The sequence below is a fragment of the Balaenoptera ricei genome, chromosome 2 (assembly GCF_028023285.1).
Source record: "Balaenoptera ricei isolate mBalRic1 chromosome 2, mBalRic1.hap2, whole genome shotgun sequence".
In the NCBI taxonomy this organism is placed as follows: domain Eukaryota; kingdom Metazoa; phylum Chordata; class Mammalia; order Artiodactyla; family Balaenopteridae; genus Balaenoptera; species Balaenoptera ricei.
In genome coordinates, this window is record NC_082640.1 from 29,373,227 (window position 1) to 29,392,059 (window position 18,833).

The 18,833-nt window shown below is 53.6% G+C and overlaps 1 protein-coding gene across 1 annotated transcript in view; it reads left to right on the forward strand.

The window, feature by feature from the left end:
* ADARB2 (adenosine deaminase RNA specific B2 (inactive)) overlaps window positions 1-18,833 on the forward strand; it is a 369,735-nt gene that overhangs the window by 338,923 nt on the left and 11,979 nt on the right. Inside the window, exons 5-7 of the mRNA XM_059915331.1 lie at window positions 8,089-8,257; window positions 10,009-10,160; window positions 17,740-17,908. Coding sequence (XP_059771314.1) covers window positions 8,089-8,257; window positions 10,009-10,160; window positions 17,740-17,908 — 490 coding nt within the window. The remainder of the gene's footprint in view (window positions 1-8,088; window positions 8,258-10,008; window positions 10,161-17,739; window positions 17,909-18,833) is intronic.

Consider the following 18,833-nt stretch of genomic DNA (forward strand, 5'->3'; position numbering starts at 1 on the left):
CAAAATTACTAATAGAAATATTTTCAAATATTCACTTACTTAAAATTGATGGGCAATTTAATCTTAATTCTTGTTCAGTTAGTCAAGCAAATGCCTAAGAAACTCTAAGAGGGGGTGATGTGTCTTATTCTACTTTTTATAATATATATCACAATGTTATAAAATTAAACCTATCTTGAAGTAAAACATGATTCGTTGCCCCCTTCATTTTTAGGTGGGAAGCCAATTCATCCACATCAAGTAGCTCATGTAAGGTCCTTTTCATGAATGAGGCTAAGACCATTTTGTAGCTGTTCTGAGAAATATGATAGCAAAAATACATACTTATGAACAGAACAGTTTTTACATTATGAAAATACTGCAGCCATTGGTAAAAACTCAAACAGAAGAGAACTTACGAATAAAAAGCCATATCTCCACCCTACCCTTGGCCCCAAGCAAAGTCAGGAGCAGACATTTTAATCATTTTTAATTTTTGTTCTTGTGACTCTGAATACTATACTGGTTCTATTTCTAGATTTTCTATTCTAAATATCGATTCGCACTATTAAAATTAGATACTTTTTTATTTTTCATTATTGTATCTATAGTATACACTTAAACCTTTGTTTTGAGTGTATACTCACCCTGCCGAGTTTGGATGGTGCATCTTCACTTCCTGTTCTGTAAGTTAGGGATGGCGGCCGTCAGTCACCCTCATCTTTCCTAGCCGACTTCTCTGCACGATGAACGTATTTCTATACTGTCATCACCAATGACATTTATACCCTGTTCTGTACCATAACTGTCTTCTCTGTTTCCCCTGTGCCGTGAGTCCAAGAGGTGAAACCACTGAGCAGCGTCCACCGCTCAGGACACTGTAAATCGCACAGCAGAGCCAGGTTGTTTCCTGGAAGCACGCAGTTCTCAGTGGCGGGAACGTCTCTGCAGAAAGAGCACGTCCTCCCATGGGGTCACATCTGTCCTCCCTGCCCCCACCACCAGCTCAAACCACGTCACACTGAAGGCAGGTTCAGCAGCTGGACTTTCTTAAATGGCTTTGGGAGGTCACGTGACCTCCAAGCCTTCTCACCCGCGGCGCAGACCAGCTTCCCCCACTGCTGGAGCCTCTGCCCAGCCGGCCAAGGGGACCCCGCACCTCCCGCCTGGACCACCATCCCCAGCATCCACGCCGTCCTCTTTCTGTCTCTAGAAACACCTTTAAAATGCGCAGGAGAGAAACTGAATGTCCACGTCTCCCTAAGTGTCTTGACTTGGTTCTCTTGCTCCTGGAAGTGTTTGCTGGGAGATGCTGAGCTCAAGCTGACTTGCCCTCAGTATTTTCAAGGGTTCTTTCTATGATCTCTTATCTAGTATCTCTGACTAGAAACATCCTGTCTGACACATTTAGTTGCAGTGGTTGCCCCACCGCTGCCCACGGAAGGGAAGGGTCTTTTTTACTTGAATGCTACATAATTTTATAAGACTGTGTGGATGTCAGCCAGTCACCTTCCCTGACATTTTTTCCTTTTTGGTTGCGCCGGGCCTGAGTTGTGGCAGGTCTGCTCCTTAGTTGTGGCTCGCCGGCTCCCTAGTTGTGGCATGCGAACTCTTAGTTGTGTCATGTGGGTTCTAGTTCCCTGACCAGAGATTGAACCCGGGCCCCCTGCATTGGGAGCACAGAGTCTTAACCACTGTGCCACCAGGGAAGTCCTTCCGTGACATATTTAAGCTGTTTATTTGTGCAGTTTTTCCTTATATCATTTATTTGTTAAATTCCTTCCTTCTTTCACATTTTTGTCAGATTTTTAATATTCTGAGTTAATCCCCAGGCTTTTACCTTCCTTCCTTGTTGTTAATCTACCTTTTACTCTGTGTTCTTGGGAGGTTGGCCCAGTGGGGCAGCCACTTAATTAAAATGTAACTTGATGAGTCCTGTCTGGGATGCAGGCTCTCGCCTGCCCTTGGCCCTGACTTGGAGCATCACGATTTCTCTGGGACACGAGTAGCCCCTGCGGCAGCTGGTCTGTGCTGGAACTCAGGGCCCCTTTCCACCCTCTGCATTTCACTCTTCTGCACCCCCAGGGCTTCTTCTACAGCAGACTGTGGAAGTCAAACCACACTCCTCCATCGCGCCAGAGTCACAGATCTGCTCCCTCTGGAACCCTTTCCTTCCCATGGGGGCTGGAAAGGGAGGAGAAGCAAATGACCCTCTCGAACCCAAACCTGGACCACATTATTGAGCCCGTTGTCAAGCAATGGCTCTGACTGCTCCCGGCATTTCCACGAGGAAGCGATTCTTGAGGGGCTGTTAATAATGATTCTTATTTGATATGAAATTTATAATTTTGATAACATTTTCACATACACGAATCAGTTGATTGCTCCGACCCCGAGAAGTGGGAAAGGTGGGAATCTTTATTGTCGATTCTAAGACGTACAACCACCAAGACCAAGAGGCCGGTGACCCTCACATGTTGGGGGGGCGGCGCTAAAATGCGGCTGCAGATTCCCGTCCTTCCTGCCCAGGTTGCCTCTGGACGCTGCTCCGGGCGTGATACTGACGATCTGTCCATGTAATTGTTTATTTCTAAGGTTATTAAACAGTCAGAAGAAAAGAGTTTCCTAGTGTATATTTTTAGAAGTTTACATTTAAACCTGTCTTTTGCTAGCCTGGCCTGCAAAACATATGCAGAAGCTATGGTTTGTACACTCTTTCCCATTTAAGTTAATGTGCAGCTTTAAACATACACAAACATCTGAGATTTATAAGTGCCCTGAAGAAGACAACCTTCCTTGAAGTCGGGCGGGAGAGAACACAGCCCAGAACAACCCCATCCAGAACGCCAGATGCTCTGGGCAGAGTGGTCAGGCCTGTCTTATGGGGGAAAATCGTAAAGTTAATCGTAAAGATTAACTCAGCAGTGGAACATTAGCAAACTTTTCTGAGTCGTGAGTTGTAGGTGTTTGCTGCGTGCGTTTTGCTCAGGTGAGCACGGGAGGTGGAGAATCTCATTTGCAGGGTCCATGCCGGGCTCTGGCTTGAGAAGAACTGGCACTTAAACACTGTTTTCCCACTTGCACTCGATAAATCCTGACAGTTTAAATACAGGTGAAACTTCTTTCAGTTCACCAGGAGCACTCGGGAAAGCCCATCTTCACAGAGCCCTCGCAGAAACAAGATTCAGGGACTTTATTCCCCATATTCCAAAACTCTTTCTTTCCATCTTCTCCCTGAGTGACTGGCAATTACTTTCATCATAAAATTAAAAGCGGGCTCTTTTATTTATGCCCGGTAGGGCACAGGGAGATAAGCAGCAGCAAATGAACTGGACAGAAATCCTAAATAGAAGCCCTGGCTCTGACGAAAGATGGTAAATTATCATCTGGATTCCAAGGAATTAATCATAATGATTGCTAAGTGGATGCCGAGAAACGTGAAGTTGACGCAGCATCTCCGTGAAGTCACAGGACACAGGCTCAGAAGCATTAAGATCCATGGGGGCTGACGTCCCCCACAATAAGGAGTGTGATGGACAATTGATTTTAAATCTGGGGTTTAAACTGTTAGGTTTAAACCACAAAATGCAGGATAGATTTACCACTGACCCCGCGTAGCACGCATGCTGACTTGTTTATGGTAAATGTCCCTCCTTAAAATAGTGGGGAAAAGAACAATAGGCCCAGCCAGCCCACTCCCGACTCGTGTAGAGATGAACGGTAGTCTAGTCTGGAAGAAATCACCAGGTGCCGATGGATCAGAGCCCTGACCCTGGGCCACTCCCCCATGGAATGCCTTAGTTCCTCCTTCTCGGGAAGGAGGTGCGTGTGAGGAAATACATAAAGAAAGGAGGAAGACAGAGTTTGCCCTGCATTCTTTTGAGATCAGATCCCCCCCATCAAAGCTGCTCAAATGCTCTGCATTTGTATGATCATCAAGACATAACCCAGCATTTAATTGCCCAAAAGATTTCACGGGGGAAAAAAACCCAACACTACTTTATCTCGAGGCCATAAAACTAACCCCATTTTTTTCCCAAACTCTTAAACTACAATCTTTTTTTTTCCCAGTGGAAACATAACACTAAGTTTGTTAGTGAAAGAATAAAAAGAAGACACTAATATGTACTGTTTGTCTTTGTGCCAGGGATTGTTTTGGGGTGTTTAAACCATGTCATCTTATTCAACAAAATAGTCCACATTCTCCCTAATCATGAGCGTCAGGGTGTACATGCTGGTCACGCCTGCCTGTGACAGAGGAGAGAGGGAGGGAGGAAAGAAGGAAGGAAGGAAGGAAGGGAAGGAGGGAGGGAGGGAGGGAGGGAGGAAGGACAGGAGGAAGGAAGAAGCATGAGCAAAGTTGCTGGCCACAGTCCTGTCCGTTAGCCGAGAATTTAATCAGCTCGGATCGCCCCCCACCCCACATGGCTGCAGGTACGGCAATATTCTGAAGGGTCGGAACTAATTAATGAGCAAATGTGAAGCTGGGTAAAGCTGTACCTTTGACGTGCTTTTGATTTTCAGATACGTGCACTTAGGGTCCTGGCTTATACTCCTTTCTCCCCCAGTTACCCTGTATTTACATTTTCAAGACTCATCCACCTGCTCAGGTGGCCTTGCTGGGACGTAAATCCCGGAGGAGCACTTGGTGTCCTCCCAAGTGGGGGGCTGTCACCGTAAGGAAACCCAGGCCTCGTGGTTTAACGGGGGAAAGCGGGGTCCTGGCTTCTTGCCGATGGCTTGGCCGCCAGCACCACGGCCCCTCCCTGCGGGTCCGCTCAGGGCACCTCTCAACAGTCCTGTGTCCTGCTCTGCTGGGCTTGGCGATCCCCAGGGTTTAGGGCTCTGGACACCCCGCCAGCAGGAGCCTGGGAAAGAGGACGGTCCCCGGAGCTGAGGCAGGTGGAGCTGGGTCAGTCCCAGGTCAGGGACCTCGGGGAGGAAGTTGAGCAGGAAGGTGGCTCCCGCGGATGAAAGGGTTGGGAGAGGGGAGGCGAGGGGGTGCCCATCTCACAGGGGCTCATACCTGCGTCGTTGCCATGAGCGAAAGAGTTTTCACTAACCAACCAGATGGTCAGCAGCCATTGGAGCCAGAAGTAGCTCACGTCCCTCAGTCCAGAAAAGACCAGACCGCATCAGGAGGTTGGCAGCAGGGCACGTGGGGAGAGCCGACTCCCTAGGGCCTGCATGGGGTTCCCTCTGAGCTCCTCATCCACAGGGCAATGCACAAATCCCTACGCATAACTAACTGTCCTCCTAAAATTGGTGCATTTGCAATGGTTAGAGACTGAAAGCCCTGGGACACTGTTGCCTTCCGATTTGTGGAGACGCCATAAATCAAGATCCCAGGGGGAGAAAGTCCCCCACCCCCCATCAAAAGTGAAAATTTTTCCTATCAGTCTCAGTCCTAGCACATCCGTCACAGACCAGACACGTCTGAGCCGGCATTTTTAAATCCTCTTGCTTTCAAACTGACTCGAGGAAATTTGGAGAATAGAAATCTGAGAAGAGTAGAATATTGAATCTCAGGAAAAGATTGAGAATTAAACACAGACTTGGACCAAATAATGACTAGATGTGAAACTGCAGGAAATTCTCTGCAAATACTCAGGGTGCAAACCACAGCGGGGCTGGGAGCCTGGGTGAGAAGGAAACGGTGCAGAAGCATCGAGTGGACCGTGGAGGAGGGTCTCCTGACGCTGACCCCACACCGTGGAAGAGCCTGGCTTCCCCCAGTGGGTGGTGGAAATGCTAATGCTTGAGTCATTACACTCACTAGACACGGCCCAGAAAACAGAGCGTCAGGACCAATCACACAGCACAACGTCGGGCGGTCTGCATGCAGGGTGAATGCCGTTCCTTTCTGTCTCTAGTTTCTATAGTTTGGGTATTTGTTTCTTTGATACTGGTTGGTATATTTTACCTTCAGTTTTATTCTTAGAAATTTGGTTATCATTTCCTCCATAGTCAGATGTAGTATTGTGAAAATCTATTCAGAGTTGGAAGAGGCTAAGAATTGCTTAGTCCCGGCTAAACAAATAAGAGTGCATTCCCAGAGATTTCCCAGAGTTGGAGCTGAGGGTGCATGCATGGCGTGGGAGTTCCATGCATCAGGTGTGGGCCCGCTGGAGAGCAAGCCGGCCCAGTCACCTTCGCACGTCCTGGGAGGCAGTTTCCCTGGTGGGGGAGAGAGAGTGGGGTGAGTCCTTTGGGGCATGAGCACACCAGTCCTCGGGCTGAGGAGGGCAATGCAGGAGGCCAGCCAGAGAGGGGCGGTCACTCTCCCTGGAACGTTTCTTCGGCTGTGTTTGCAGGGAGCAGTCTCAAGGGGTGACGTGCAGTTTTCCTTTGGGACTTGCTAACCACTGATGACGGAGAGGTGCTGTCCCCAAGTTCAGGGACCCCCGAGCATGGGCAGCACCCGCAAGCCCCCTGCACACACCGCCTGAGATGGGCAAGGGCACCTAAACTGGCGCGAGGCTCTTGCTGCCGGCGGTGCTGCAAGTCACAATGCCCTTTGTCTCCGGTCCGGGGATCGCGTGTCTTCCGTGTCCTCGAGACAGTAAGCGGCTGACTTAGCAGCAGCTGGTGGCGGCGGGTGGATCCCAGCCCTGACCCACAGCCCTGCCCTTCACATCACAACGTGGGGTGTACACGCGCTGCTCCACGCCTTGCTATTTTCACATAACGATACCCCTTAGAAATCTTTCTATTCCTCCAGAGAACTTCTCTACAGGGGCCCAGTATACAGATGAACGTACTCCACTATAAGCAGTCCCCTACTGGTGGGTCAGTATTGGGTCACTCATGTTATTTCACTTGCAAACATTGTGGTAGTGAATCACTTTTACATACATCACTTTCACACACGTGCAGAGATACGACAGCCACACCGAACAGAAGGCCAGTTGCTTCGTTCTCACCACGAACCCGTGAGCTTTGCTAGGAAGCAGCTGTGCACGGCCCTCGAAGGGACCAGAGGGGGACGCGGGGGCATGGCCCCTCCTATGCCCCCCATGGGGTCATAAGGATCTCAGGACGGAAATTGCTGGATGGAAGGGAGGCTGTATTGCCGCTACCTACCTCCCATCTGCCCTGCTGCTCTTTAGGGAAAACAGAGAGCCTGGGCCATCAAATCAGAAAGCTCGGCATGCTCTCCCCGCTGCTGCCGCTGTTCTCAGGTGTCAGACTGTTTCAGGAGCTCCTGAAATGCGGCCCCAGAAGCAAGGCCGGGGTCCCAGGCGGCTCCTGCTCTGCGCTGGGCCCAGGGAGGGGCCGCCCCACCAGGACCCCCGCACCTCCTGTGAGAGGCGGTTCCAGAGAGGGAGGCGCTGGCCCGGGCGTCCTGCTGTCCCTGCTGGCCTCTTGGGGGCGTCGAGAGTGGCCCTCGGCCCAGGCTGCACTTTCACAGGAGCCTCAGGGCCCAGCCTGCCTGGTACCCAGACCCCCTGCTGCTCCACGGCTGGGCCTTGAGTCCAGACGCAGAGACATGCCCCAGCTTCAGGGCAAAGCCGCCGAGGTGAGCGGAGCAGAGAAGCAAGTGTCCCTTCGTGCAGGAATCCGGGGCCTGGTCCGGTGGCTCTGAGGGGCGCTGGCTCCACGCAGGGAAGGTGGCCGACGGTCCTGAGTTTGCCTCAGAGGCATAGGCGGGCGGGCGGGGACTGGCCTGCCGTCTGTCCTCACAGATGTCCTCCCGTCCTGAGCACAAGGCCCTCCCGTCAGAGAATCTTCCAATTAAGGGGCGAATCTTCCTCAACCACAGGCCCGTGTCCCGCCCCGTCTGGGTCACACACACGTGGGGAGACACGGCCCTCAGGTCCATGAGGCCAGGAATCGGGGTTCACACACTCGGGGCCCCACTGGGCTGGGATTGGGGAGTGAACGGAGTTCTGGGCATGACTCCGGCCTCACAACTGAGCCAGGTGTGCACACGCCACACACACCCCCCCCCCCAGTACCTTTTGCCCCACTGGCTGGCTATTTACAGGTGAACTTGAGGCTTGGATGCAGGGGGGCGGGGGGGCGGTGCCGGGTGAGGTGGAGAGCAGACCCACTGCCCCACGGGGAGGGCAGCGGCCGCAGGGCTCTGACGCCTCCTCTGTCCACCAGGCCTGGACATCAGGCAAGCCCAGGTCGTCGTCCTGTCCTCGGGGACCAAGTGCATCAGCGGCGAGTACATCAATGACCAGGGGCTGGTGGTCAACGACTGCCACGCGGAGATCGTGGCCAGGAGGGCGCTGGTCCACTTCCTGTATGCACAGCTGGAGCTGCACCTGAGGTGAGCAGGGATCCCGGGGGGCCATGCAACCCCCAAGCCTGGTGTCCCTCTATCCCGGCCGACCCTGGACGTGCCAACGGCCACGCCCCGAAAGCACACCAGCCCCTCCCAGACTCCAGGCCGAGTCTGTTTCCCTCCACAGGCCTCGTCCTGGGGCCCCCAGGCTCAACTGCCCGGACAAGCCCAGCCAGCAGCTCTGAGCCCTGTCCTCCTGTGTGGGGCGGGCTCTCCCTGCACCCCGCCCCACAGCCAGAACCCTTCCTGCACCTGGTCCCCAGGCACCACGACGGAGACGGCCAGTGATGGGCTCTCTCTACCCGTTTCTGGCCTCCTCCTCCTCCCTGCATGTTTGCATCTTAAAGGGGGGGTCTGTAATGAAGACCCTGAGCAACGTGCCCAGATGTGGGATGCCTAGTGCCGTTGGGCAGCCATCAGGAAGCAGCAGGCTGTCCTCTGGGGGGCGTCTCCCTCTACGACCCCCTGAGCAGTAGCAGAATCACGGGTGGCTGTAGGCACAGCGTGTGTCTCTGCCAGAACCGCTGTCCTTCCACAGCCTCCGGAGCAGCGTTCCTCAAACCCACTAGCAACAGGGGCCTGGGGGCTTCAGGCGGCGACTCCCACCTGCCCTTGGCGTGTGCAGGGGCCACACAAAGGGAAGGCGGGTCCAGAGGTGCTGAGTAGACTCAGGAAAGCGATGCCTTCATACACTCAGTTAATTTCTGTCCGAGCCCCTGATTTGCAGTTTCTCCTTGGTTCCAGGCTGACGGATGGTGCGGCCAGGGTGGAATGTGGGGAAGGGAGTTGGAAATCTCTCCAAATGTGGGAAGGGTTTCTCTCCTGAATATCCAACTGCCAGGTCAAAAATGTTTCCAAACACCCCTAACTCTGGATGTGTCACCGTGGCCCCAGGCTGACGTTTAGGGCTGGCTGTGTGCTGGCAACAAGCTGCAGGCCGGGGGCACCCAGGCCCCTGCCCTCAGTGGGTCGGGGTTAGGGGACGGAGACCAGCAACGGCTGCAGAAAACCAGGGCCAGGCGTTTGCTCTGAGGTTTTGGGGAGGGGCTGGGGGGCCGGGCAGCAGAAGGAGCTGAGTCAGGGAGGCAGGAAGACTGGTGGGACGCCTCGAGGGTTCCCGGGGAGAAAATGTCTGTTCTGCTGCCTGCGTGCTCTCAGAATCCATCACCCGGGGGGCAGAACGTGTAAAAACAGCAAGACTGGCAGGAAGGAGCCGCCCGTGACTAGTGAGAACGGGTCCGGGAGGGGCCCCAGCTAGGCCCGCTCTGTGCAGGGGGTGCCCCTCACCACCACTGAGAAGGGGGGCACGGGGGTGTCGTGTGGGGAGGACAGCCCCGGGGCACGGCCGAGGCGGAAGAAGAGGGGGTCCCTGCGCTGGATTCCTCACTGGGCTGCGGCCGAGCCCTGCCCCTCTATTCCTGTTCTCCGTCTAACAGAGAACCACCTGCCCAGGGCGGCCGTGTAGAGCGCAGCGTCCTGCGGGCACACAGGGAGCTTCGTGACCCACAGACGGCCGTGTTACAGACGCTCACGTTCGGGGTCATGTGTACCGAGGACGCTGGGCTTGTGAAGGATGGGCTTGACCGCGGGCGGCGGGGAGGGCGAGGATGCAGCCTCTGCGGGCCGGTTGCTCTCACCCAGCTGCTCCGCGGCTGCTCCAGAAAGTTTCATGCAGGAAATGGATCGGGCGCCCCAGCCAGCCTCCCGTGGCTGACGGGGCCCCTCTCTGTCCCCAGCAAGCGGCGCGAGGACAGCGAGCGCTCCATCTTCGTGCGGCTGCAGGAGGGCGGCTACCGGCTGAGGGAGGGTGTCCTGTTCCACCTCTACGTGAGCACATCCCCCTGCGGAGACGCGCGGCTCCACTCGCCCTACGAGCTCACCACGGACCGTAAGCGCCCAGCTTTCTGCCTTTGTGTTCGAACAGCCCGAGACTCTCCTCCCTGGTTGGCGGGTCCCGCTGTCCGCTCAGACACCTCCTGCCTGCCTGGGTGGCGCGGCCCTGAGAGGCAGGCGAGCGCATCTGCAGCATCGGAATGGCATCCTCTAAAATCTCGGTCCCAGGGCCCACATCTCTGGGGACAGCGTAGCTGGAGACGTGACAGAGGCTCTCTAATTGCTGGGGCCCCTTCGCTGCAGCAGGTCAGGCAGCCTGTGGCCAGGACACAGAACAGGCTGAAGCAGCACAGAGGCGGGCCACGTGGAGGTGGAGCTGACCCCAGGGCTGCGTCTGCCTCCATCTGCACATGGGGGAGGATAAAGATGTCTCCCCGGGCACCTGGCCTCTCCCACAAAGGTTGTGAAAGCCCTGGGCGGGACCTGCCCTCTCGGGCATTTTAGGAGAGCAGGTGACCACAGACGCAGTCGCGTCCACCCAAGAGGTGACACCATGGTCCTGGGGGGAGGATACCGCAGCCTCCTCTGTGCAGGTCTCAGGGGGTCAGTGTCTCCCCAGGTGCCATTCGGAAAGTCTGTTACTGACGCTACGTGTGTGCGTTACACATGCTCGTATACACACCACACACACACCCACGCAGACACACGTGAACCCCTCCAGAAGCAGCATGAGGCAAATCTGACGGGGGCGGGGAAATGGAGTATCTGTGTGTGATGAGGGGTCAGCCCCTGCTTAAGATGCTGAGGCACCCACGGCTCGTTGTGCTCGGAGGGAACCTACAGCAGAAACAGACAACACAGTTACTGAAGGCGTGTTTGGGCCCTGACCCCCCACGGAAGGTCCACTTGCGTTCTAATTACCAAGGGCAGGAGCGATGAGCACTTTCTGAATGCCGGCTGCATCCCGGCTTGCGGTGAGTGCCTCCGCCTAAGATAAGGACGTGCAGGGAAATCACTCTCCTTAAAACCCTGCATGAATTTAACCTATTTCTCTAATACTCAGATTGTATGCGGGTCCAAAAAAATGCCTTCTGCTTTTACCAATGTTCCTCCAAGCCCATCGCTTTCCCCTTTGGGGAACGGTTGGACAGAGTCCCCTGTAATAGGGGAGTCCACGATCAAGGTGCTGGTAGATTCGGTGTCTGGTGAGAACCCATTTCCTTGTTCACAGACGGCGTCTTCTCGCTGTGTCCTCACCTGGAGGGAGAGGCAGGGAGCTGTGTGGGGTCTCTTTATAAGGACACTGATCCCATCATGGGGGCTCCACCCTCACAACCCCATCACCTCCTAGAGGACCCACCTCCTGACACCATCACCTTGGGGGTTAGGTGTCAACATACAGAATCTGGGGACCCACACATTCAGACCATAACACCCACCTCTGGAAAGTCAGTGGGAGAATCAAGTCAGAGAGTCACGAAAGGGAACCTATTCAATGTCAGGGAACTTCCAAGGAGCTGGCCCAGGAGGAGAGCTGGCTGGGGGACCGGCAACGCGAGCAGTGGACTTGGCCCCTCCAAAGGCCCCTGGGGTTATGCAGTGTTCCTTCTGACCGCGCAGCCTCAGAGAGAGAGAGAGAGAGAGGAGAAAACGTGAGAATTCATTTTCTTGGAGGCGCTCGTCAGGCTGGATCTACATGGTACCAACTCCCCACATGAAATTGTGAAATATGGTCCATTAGCTACTTGGAATTATCCTTCCATTTTCTCTCAGAAGACCTGGCATCATGGAGACCCAGCCAGGAGCCCTCCGGTTCCAGGAGGAAAAGTCCCGCAGAACACTGGGGAGGCCCTGACTCACCAGCTTCCTGCCGGCCGGAGTCGGGGTGGCTGAGTGAGGACGGGGAGCCCGTCCCGCCCCGCCCCCCCGAGACTGCGCTCTCTGCCAGGGACGGTTCCAGCTCATCAGCCTCCCCGGCCTTAATTCCAACTTGCAAAGCCGGTGGTTTAGAAAAACAAGCAGATACGTTCTCAGTGCACCCTGGGGTTCTCCTCCAGGCACAGATGTCTTTTACTTTGTGGTGTCTTAAGAAGTGGCAGGTGCAGGTAGAAGGGACAAAACAAAGCGTTTTCCTCACATTTTTGCTGCAGATGTGCCTGCAGAAATGAGAAGCTGCTCCTAGGTTATTTCAGCTGGTGTTTCTCCCCAGGGTTCCCACAGGGGCCCCAAGCGGGCACCTGGCGGGTCTGTCCCTCAGACAGCCAGCCAAGTGTCCTGCATCACCTTCCTTACTCGTTGGCCAGGGCAAGAAACCCCGAATGCCTGCCATCCCTCAGGTGGAGGACCTTTACAGGTGGCTCAGCCTTCTCCATTTCCCAAGGCACAAACACCCCGGAATTGTTTAGTTTTAGAGAGAATTGGCTAATGTGGGGACGGGGTGACGCTGCTGGTGGCTCACTCTCAGGGTGCCTCCTTCGCTGGACCTCGGAGGAGGGGTTGCGGGTGATGGGGATCCTTAGGGGTCCCCTCCGGGGCAGAGGTGACAGTGACAGGCCCCCTGGAGGCAGGGCCTGCCCGAGAGGCGTTTAGCAGGGATGGGCGCTCCCGCCTCCTGCAAGTCACCCCTGCAGAAGCCCAGCCTCACTGCCCCACGGCCTCAGGGTCCACGCTCCTGAACAGGCCCAGGGCACCCGACCCTGAAGGTCACGGCAATGTCCTCGTGTCCACAGATGCAGAGCATGACATTCTCAATCCTCTCCCCGGAGGGGTCACACCCGGGAGAAGCTCTGGCCCTGGACACCGAGGCCTCCAGCTTCTCACCCGCAGCTGCTCCGGGAGCCACCCCTCCACCGGCCAGCATGTCCCCTGCCGGTCCTGGTCACTTTGGCTGGTTTGATTGTCACCCCTTGCTTGGTCTGCAGGAGCCGTTGTACATCTTTCTGCACAACCCACAGCCATGGTGCCGGGAGTCACCCCTCCCTCTCTCACACACAAGTACACACATGAACACAGCACATGGCACACATGCACAACAGGTGCCTGACGTACGGGACCGCAGACATACCTGTTCAGTGATTAGGTCTAAGGGAAGTTCTCAACAGACCTGCCCAGATGGCCCCCTGTCCTTTAAGAGGGAAGGAAGGCAGAGTGAACCCCAGCAGAGAACCAAGTCTGACCCGCCTGAGGCAGAGCCCCCCGCTGTCCACCAGGGACTCTGGCCTCAGCTGTCGCCACAGCCCTAAAGGTTCCATGAGTTGCAGGAGCCCCAGATCCTTGAGGCCCAGTTCAGGGGCTCTGCAGCTAAGGGACAACACACAGCCCCACCCCCGGGGACGCCTGTGGCTCCAGAAATTCTAAAGTCCCTGGGGTTTTTTTCCCTCAAAAACATTCACCTGGACAGATCGTAGATTCTCCCTTCCTAGAGCCCTTAGAAATGGACTCAGTGTCCGTTGGCCGAGATGTCTGGGGAGGCGTGCTGCCTGTGAGCAGGTGTGCACAGATTTGGTTGTTTCCAAACACGACTTACCTACAGCACTGCCAGGAAGTTTCTACAAATGCAGGTTCCTGCGCCCACTCTCCCAAGATTCTGGTGCCTCGGGATGGAGTGGGTCTGAGGGGCCGTACTTTTAAAACTTCCCCAGTGATTCTGAGGATCAGCCATGTTCTGAGCCCCCGGGTTCAAAACCCCCTAACCTGTCTCCTGCCCCACTGGTTTCCTATCCTCTCCCACCGGAGGGCGGGCCTGCGTGCAGACGGGGGACTGGAGGAGCGTCTGCAAGGCCCGCAGACACGGGGGCGGGGGGGCAGACGCGGAAGGGGTTGCTGGCGGGGCCGGGGCAGATGCGGCTTCCCCGGTGGGGACAGAAGGAGACCACACATGGGAGAAAGTCCTCTGGCCACAGGCTCTGAGACGGAGGTCGTATCCAACTCAGAGATGCTCCGTCCCAGGGGGTCAGACCCACGGGGATGAGTCCACTTCCAGAGTGGCTCTGGGAGGCCCGAGATAGACCAACGGCAGTTCTGATCAGAACCTAAATGAAGAGATTAATGAAAAGACCCGGGCTGGTCACGGTGGCTGGGTGACTGTTCTCCTTCCAACTCACCAACACTCTAATGCAAATTCCTCTTGCTTGGCAGGTTCTTTAAATAACCTAGAAAATTCAGTCCTTACTGCCATTTTACAAGAGTTTAACAACTTAGTTCAAATCTCCGATCTATCTCCCACAAGAAGCCATGAGAAATAGCATGATTACATCACACAGCTATCTTACAAGTGTGAACTGAATGCCTGTACATCTGAGCCAGTTCTATTCTTTGTACATGACGGCAGCTCAAGAGATTGCCCCAAAATCCCATAGGAAGTCAGGGAATCTAAAATACACTTCCTGACGCCCCGTCTTCTGATGTGACTACTGAGCTACAGAGCATGCAACACATGATAATATCCGTGCATTGTAGGGTCGATGGATTTAAATGGCTTCCTAACTCACATCATCACTGTCACCATCCTCACCAGGTAGGACAAGAACACCCACGTGACCACATGACAAATATTGTAGATGTCATTATTACAATAAATGGTAGGCCACATCATGGGTATACCTTCTGGGATATACCTTTTGAAGCTTATTTGGGGTTTAAAAATATTGTCTTCTTTCCTATACTTTTTTCCCATTTCTGCTTCTTTCTCTCCCCTGTACCACGGCAGCAAACATGCATCACATTTTAGATAGACCTTTGCTCCCTCAGTGGACTTCCTCAGTCGCCATCTGATTCTCTCCTGAAAATAGAATATTCACTTGAACAATTTTCTTAAGCATATTACCAGCCGCACTTTATCTTGACATCAGGGTCTGAAAGTAAGGGTTTTAGATGAACAAACACTTCACTGAAGAGTCTGATGAGATGAAGTATCGGAATTAGCGGAGAACACTCTTATGGGTTTGGGAGCATTTATGTATCCACGCAGGCAGGGTCTTAATGCTCCACACTTCCGCTGTCTAGGGCACATGACAAATCCACTGCAGATGATTTAAGGTCAGTTCCCCGCAGTTTCTGGTTGGATTGGCATTTCGTTCTGCTTGAAGCAGCATCTTCAACTCCCTCCTGCCTCTCGCAATTAGGCAAGAAAGAGCCAGGGTAAACGAGCTCTGCAAGATCGTGACGCTCAGAGCCACTGGGACTGATCACACTGGTTGGGGAGCCGGAGGAGGCAGCCGAGACTCAACACCTCCGAAAATAAACACTCGTCTGGAGCATCTCATGCACCTGGCTCTTCAGGAAAAATTCAGCTACCTGAAAACTTTAGGTTAACTCCTAGAAACCAGTTGTTACTCAAGCCAGGCCTCCGGGTTGTCATGGCCTTAACAGGCTACAAAGTCTGCTTCAGGGAAAGTTAGTTGCACAGAAGCACTGGGTAAGAATTCAGAAGAGCCTTACAATGTAATAGGTGACTTTCCAGGTCTGGCAAATGACACAATAGTTGAAGCATTGGGAGAATGGTGAGGATACTATTGAATATAATTACCAGAAAGAGAGGGACAGCAAGTACCGTATTTCCTAAGAAAGTATTCCCACACAGAAGACTTTAGTTCCTAACATTGTGGTAAATTGTGGAAACTGTTAGCTACGCCGGCCCTCCTTTCCCTCAGTGCCACCTGCCACAGGAAGTTGATGTGATAAAGACCTCACCTGGACAGTGTAAAAAGTCAGGTCAAACCAAAGTTTTGCTCAAGTATTTTTGAGTCAGGTAAAACATTTTATGTTCAATTTATTATCATCACTATCATCATCATTGTCTCATTGTCATCATCACCATCATGATTGTCTCACCATCATCACCATCATCATCACATTATCATCACCATCACCATCATCATCACCATCACCAGAATCATCACCATTATCATCACCATTATTATCATCACCATCACCATCACCATCATCATCACCATCACCAGAATCATCACCATCATCACCATCACCGTCATAACCATCATTATCATCATCACCATCAGCATCATCAGCATCATCAACACCATCAGCATCACCACCATCACCATCCCTGTCACCATCACCATCATCACCAGCAGCAGCAGCATCATTGTCATCGATTCCTAGTGCCATTTAAATCTGCAAAGAAGAGATTCAGGCTCTACCTAGGGGGAGGGCTGGGCATTCCTTGGCTGTGCCCCTCCCTCCGCCAGGCTCAGTCTCTCAGCTTGGTTCTTCCTTCCATAGATGACTCATAGGCCAGTCCAAATTGGATCTCATCAAGGACCTGGTTAGTAGTACGGTCAATAAGCAATCTAAAACCTCTCAAAAGTTTACTTTCTCCACGGAGTACAGCAATTTTCTTCCCAAGAGATGGCCTGTAGGTAGTATGAATACATAGTAAAGGAACTTCAGTTCTTAGAAATCATGAGAAAATATACTGGAAATTACTTCGAGATCTGTAAGAGAACATGCCCATATAAACCCAAATGTTATTAATTATTTGGTAATAATTTATATTAATAATTTACCCTCACTCCAGTGCAGATAAATGAAGGAGAAACACATTTTCACAAATTCTAAAACTTACATAGAAACCTTGTAAAGAAGGCATTTAGTGTTCATCCCACCATCGTGTGTGTCAATGTTGGTATCACTATGGTAGTTCATATATAATTTGTACGCAAAGCAGTTAAGCATTTCTATAACACATTATAATCCTGACTAAATGTACAGAACTTTTTTTAAAAAAAGAAAAAAATAATAAATTTAATCTTCCTCTCATTCAAGCTAGCTCTTCAAATAACTGGTGTGTATGGGTGTGGAGGGGGCTCCAGAAAGGAAAGGCAGGAGAGCGGTAACAGGGCATCAAGGCGCCCCTACCGTGGGCCGGTCTTTGGGCGCAGCAGACGCCCCCTCACCGGGACTCTCGGGAGCAGCTCTGGGGTCCCAGGTCCTGTCTCATTTAGTCCCTAAGCCTAGGAGGGAGGCACCACCACTACCCCATTTTCAGACGAGCTAACTGTATCACAGTAGTTTTAAGTAGCTTTTCCAAGGCTACGCAGCTAGGAAACCATAGAGCCAGGACTAAAATCTAGACAAGGTTTGCAGCCCAGCAATTGGGCAGGATCCCACCAGCCGCCTGAGAACTAAGCATGGTTTTTACATTTTTTAATGCCTGGAAAGGGTGAGAAGAACGTCTCCTGACACATGAAGGTGACGTGGAACCCAAAAGTCGGTGTCTGTAAATGCAGCTCCTTCCCTGGCCCGTCTGTGCTGAGAGCTGGGCCGCAGGTCCAGGGGTCGGACCGAGACCAAACGGCTGCAGAGCCTCCGATGGTCACTCTCCAGCCCTTTGCTGTGACGCTGGCTGAGCCTGGACCAGAGGGGTTGCTGTGTCCCAGCTCCTCCCGTGTCTGTACAAGCCCATCTCGCCCAGCACTTACCTCCAAAGCTGCTTCCTCATCCTGAACGCGGGTGGTGGCACCGGGGTCACTGGAGTTGCTTCCCAAAGAGCTCCCCTCTTCTTCCCCTCCCCTCGGAGCCCCCCCGTGTCCCCCCGCCCTGTGTCCCCCCGCCCCTCATGTGTTCCCCCCACCGTGTCCCCAGCCCCTGTGTCTCACGCAGCTCTTGTCCCCTAGTGAGCAGCAGCAAGCACCTGGCCAGGAAGTTCCGGGGGCACCTGCGCACGAAGATCGAGTCCGGGGAGGGGACAGTGCCCGTGCGTGGCCCAGGCACAGTGCAGACGTGGGACGGCGTCCTGCTGGGCGAGCAGCTGGTCACCATGTCCTGCACAGACAAGATCGCCAGGTAACAGCCCCTCTGTCCTCTGCACGAGTGCCGCCCGGGGGTGTGTTTGGCGGGGGGAGGTATAGGGACTGTGGTCCCAGAGGGGGGCCTGGCCGGGTGCTGAGGTGCACTCCGAGGTCCCGGACTCCGCCCTGTCGCCCCCGAACTCCACACCCGCCACGGGACGTGGCCGCCCGCTGCCCCACACACAGTTGTGTACCGGCCAGGCGCCTTCTGTACCATCACGGCCTCCCTGGGAAGCCGGACAGAGCCGTCAGAGAGGCAGGCGGGGCCGAGGAGAGGCAGACACCCAGGGACTCGGGAGCCAGGGCAGCGGGGACCCCAGCCCCGACCCCAACCCTGACCCGAGCCTGCATGCGGACGGGCCGTGGCCCAGGTGCACTCGGTGCCTCTGTGAGGCTCCCTAGACTACAGGGCAGGTAAAACCTCAGCCCTGGCGAACAGGGATCCGAAATCTCGAGGGAAATTACCAAACAGCTGCAGGAGAAATACGGCCTTTTACTCCCCTGGAGTGACTGCCCCCGGCCTGACTGCAATACAGCAAAGCACTGATTTCTGCATCAAAGGGAACTGCCCGTAGTCGTCAACTAGCTCATCTTTCAGAAGGAAACGTATCCTCCTTTGTAATGTTTTCATCTATTCATGAAGTGGGGAGAAGCAGCAGTTTCCACCTTAATGGAAATTCTCTTGCTCTCCCAGGATCGCGTTGGGTCTCTAAATTAATTCTGACTCCCTAGAAAATGAAGTGAATGAATGATATAGAAGTTAAGTTTCACTGTCTCTAGGATCTTAAATGTCAATTGACAGAGAATTAAACTTGCTACAAAGCCCAGGTGATGTGGGGCGTCAACAGTTCTGATGCTGAAAGCTCGGCATCTCTGCACCAGTGATGAATCGAATCTCGGAGACAAGAGTTTTAGGTGAA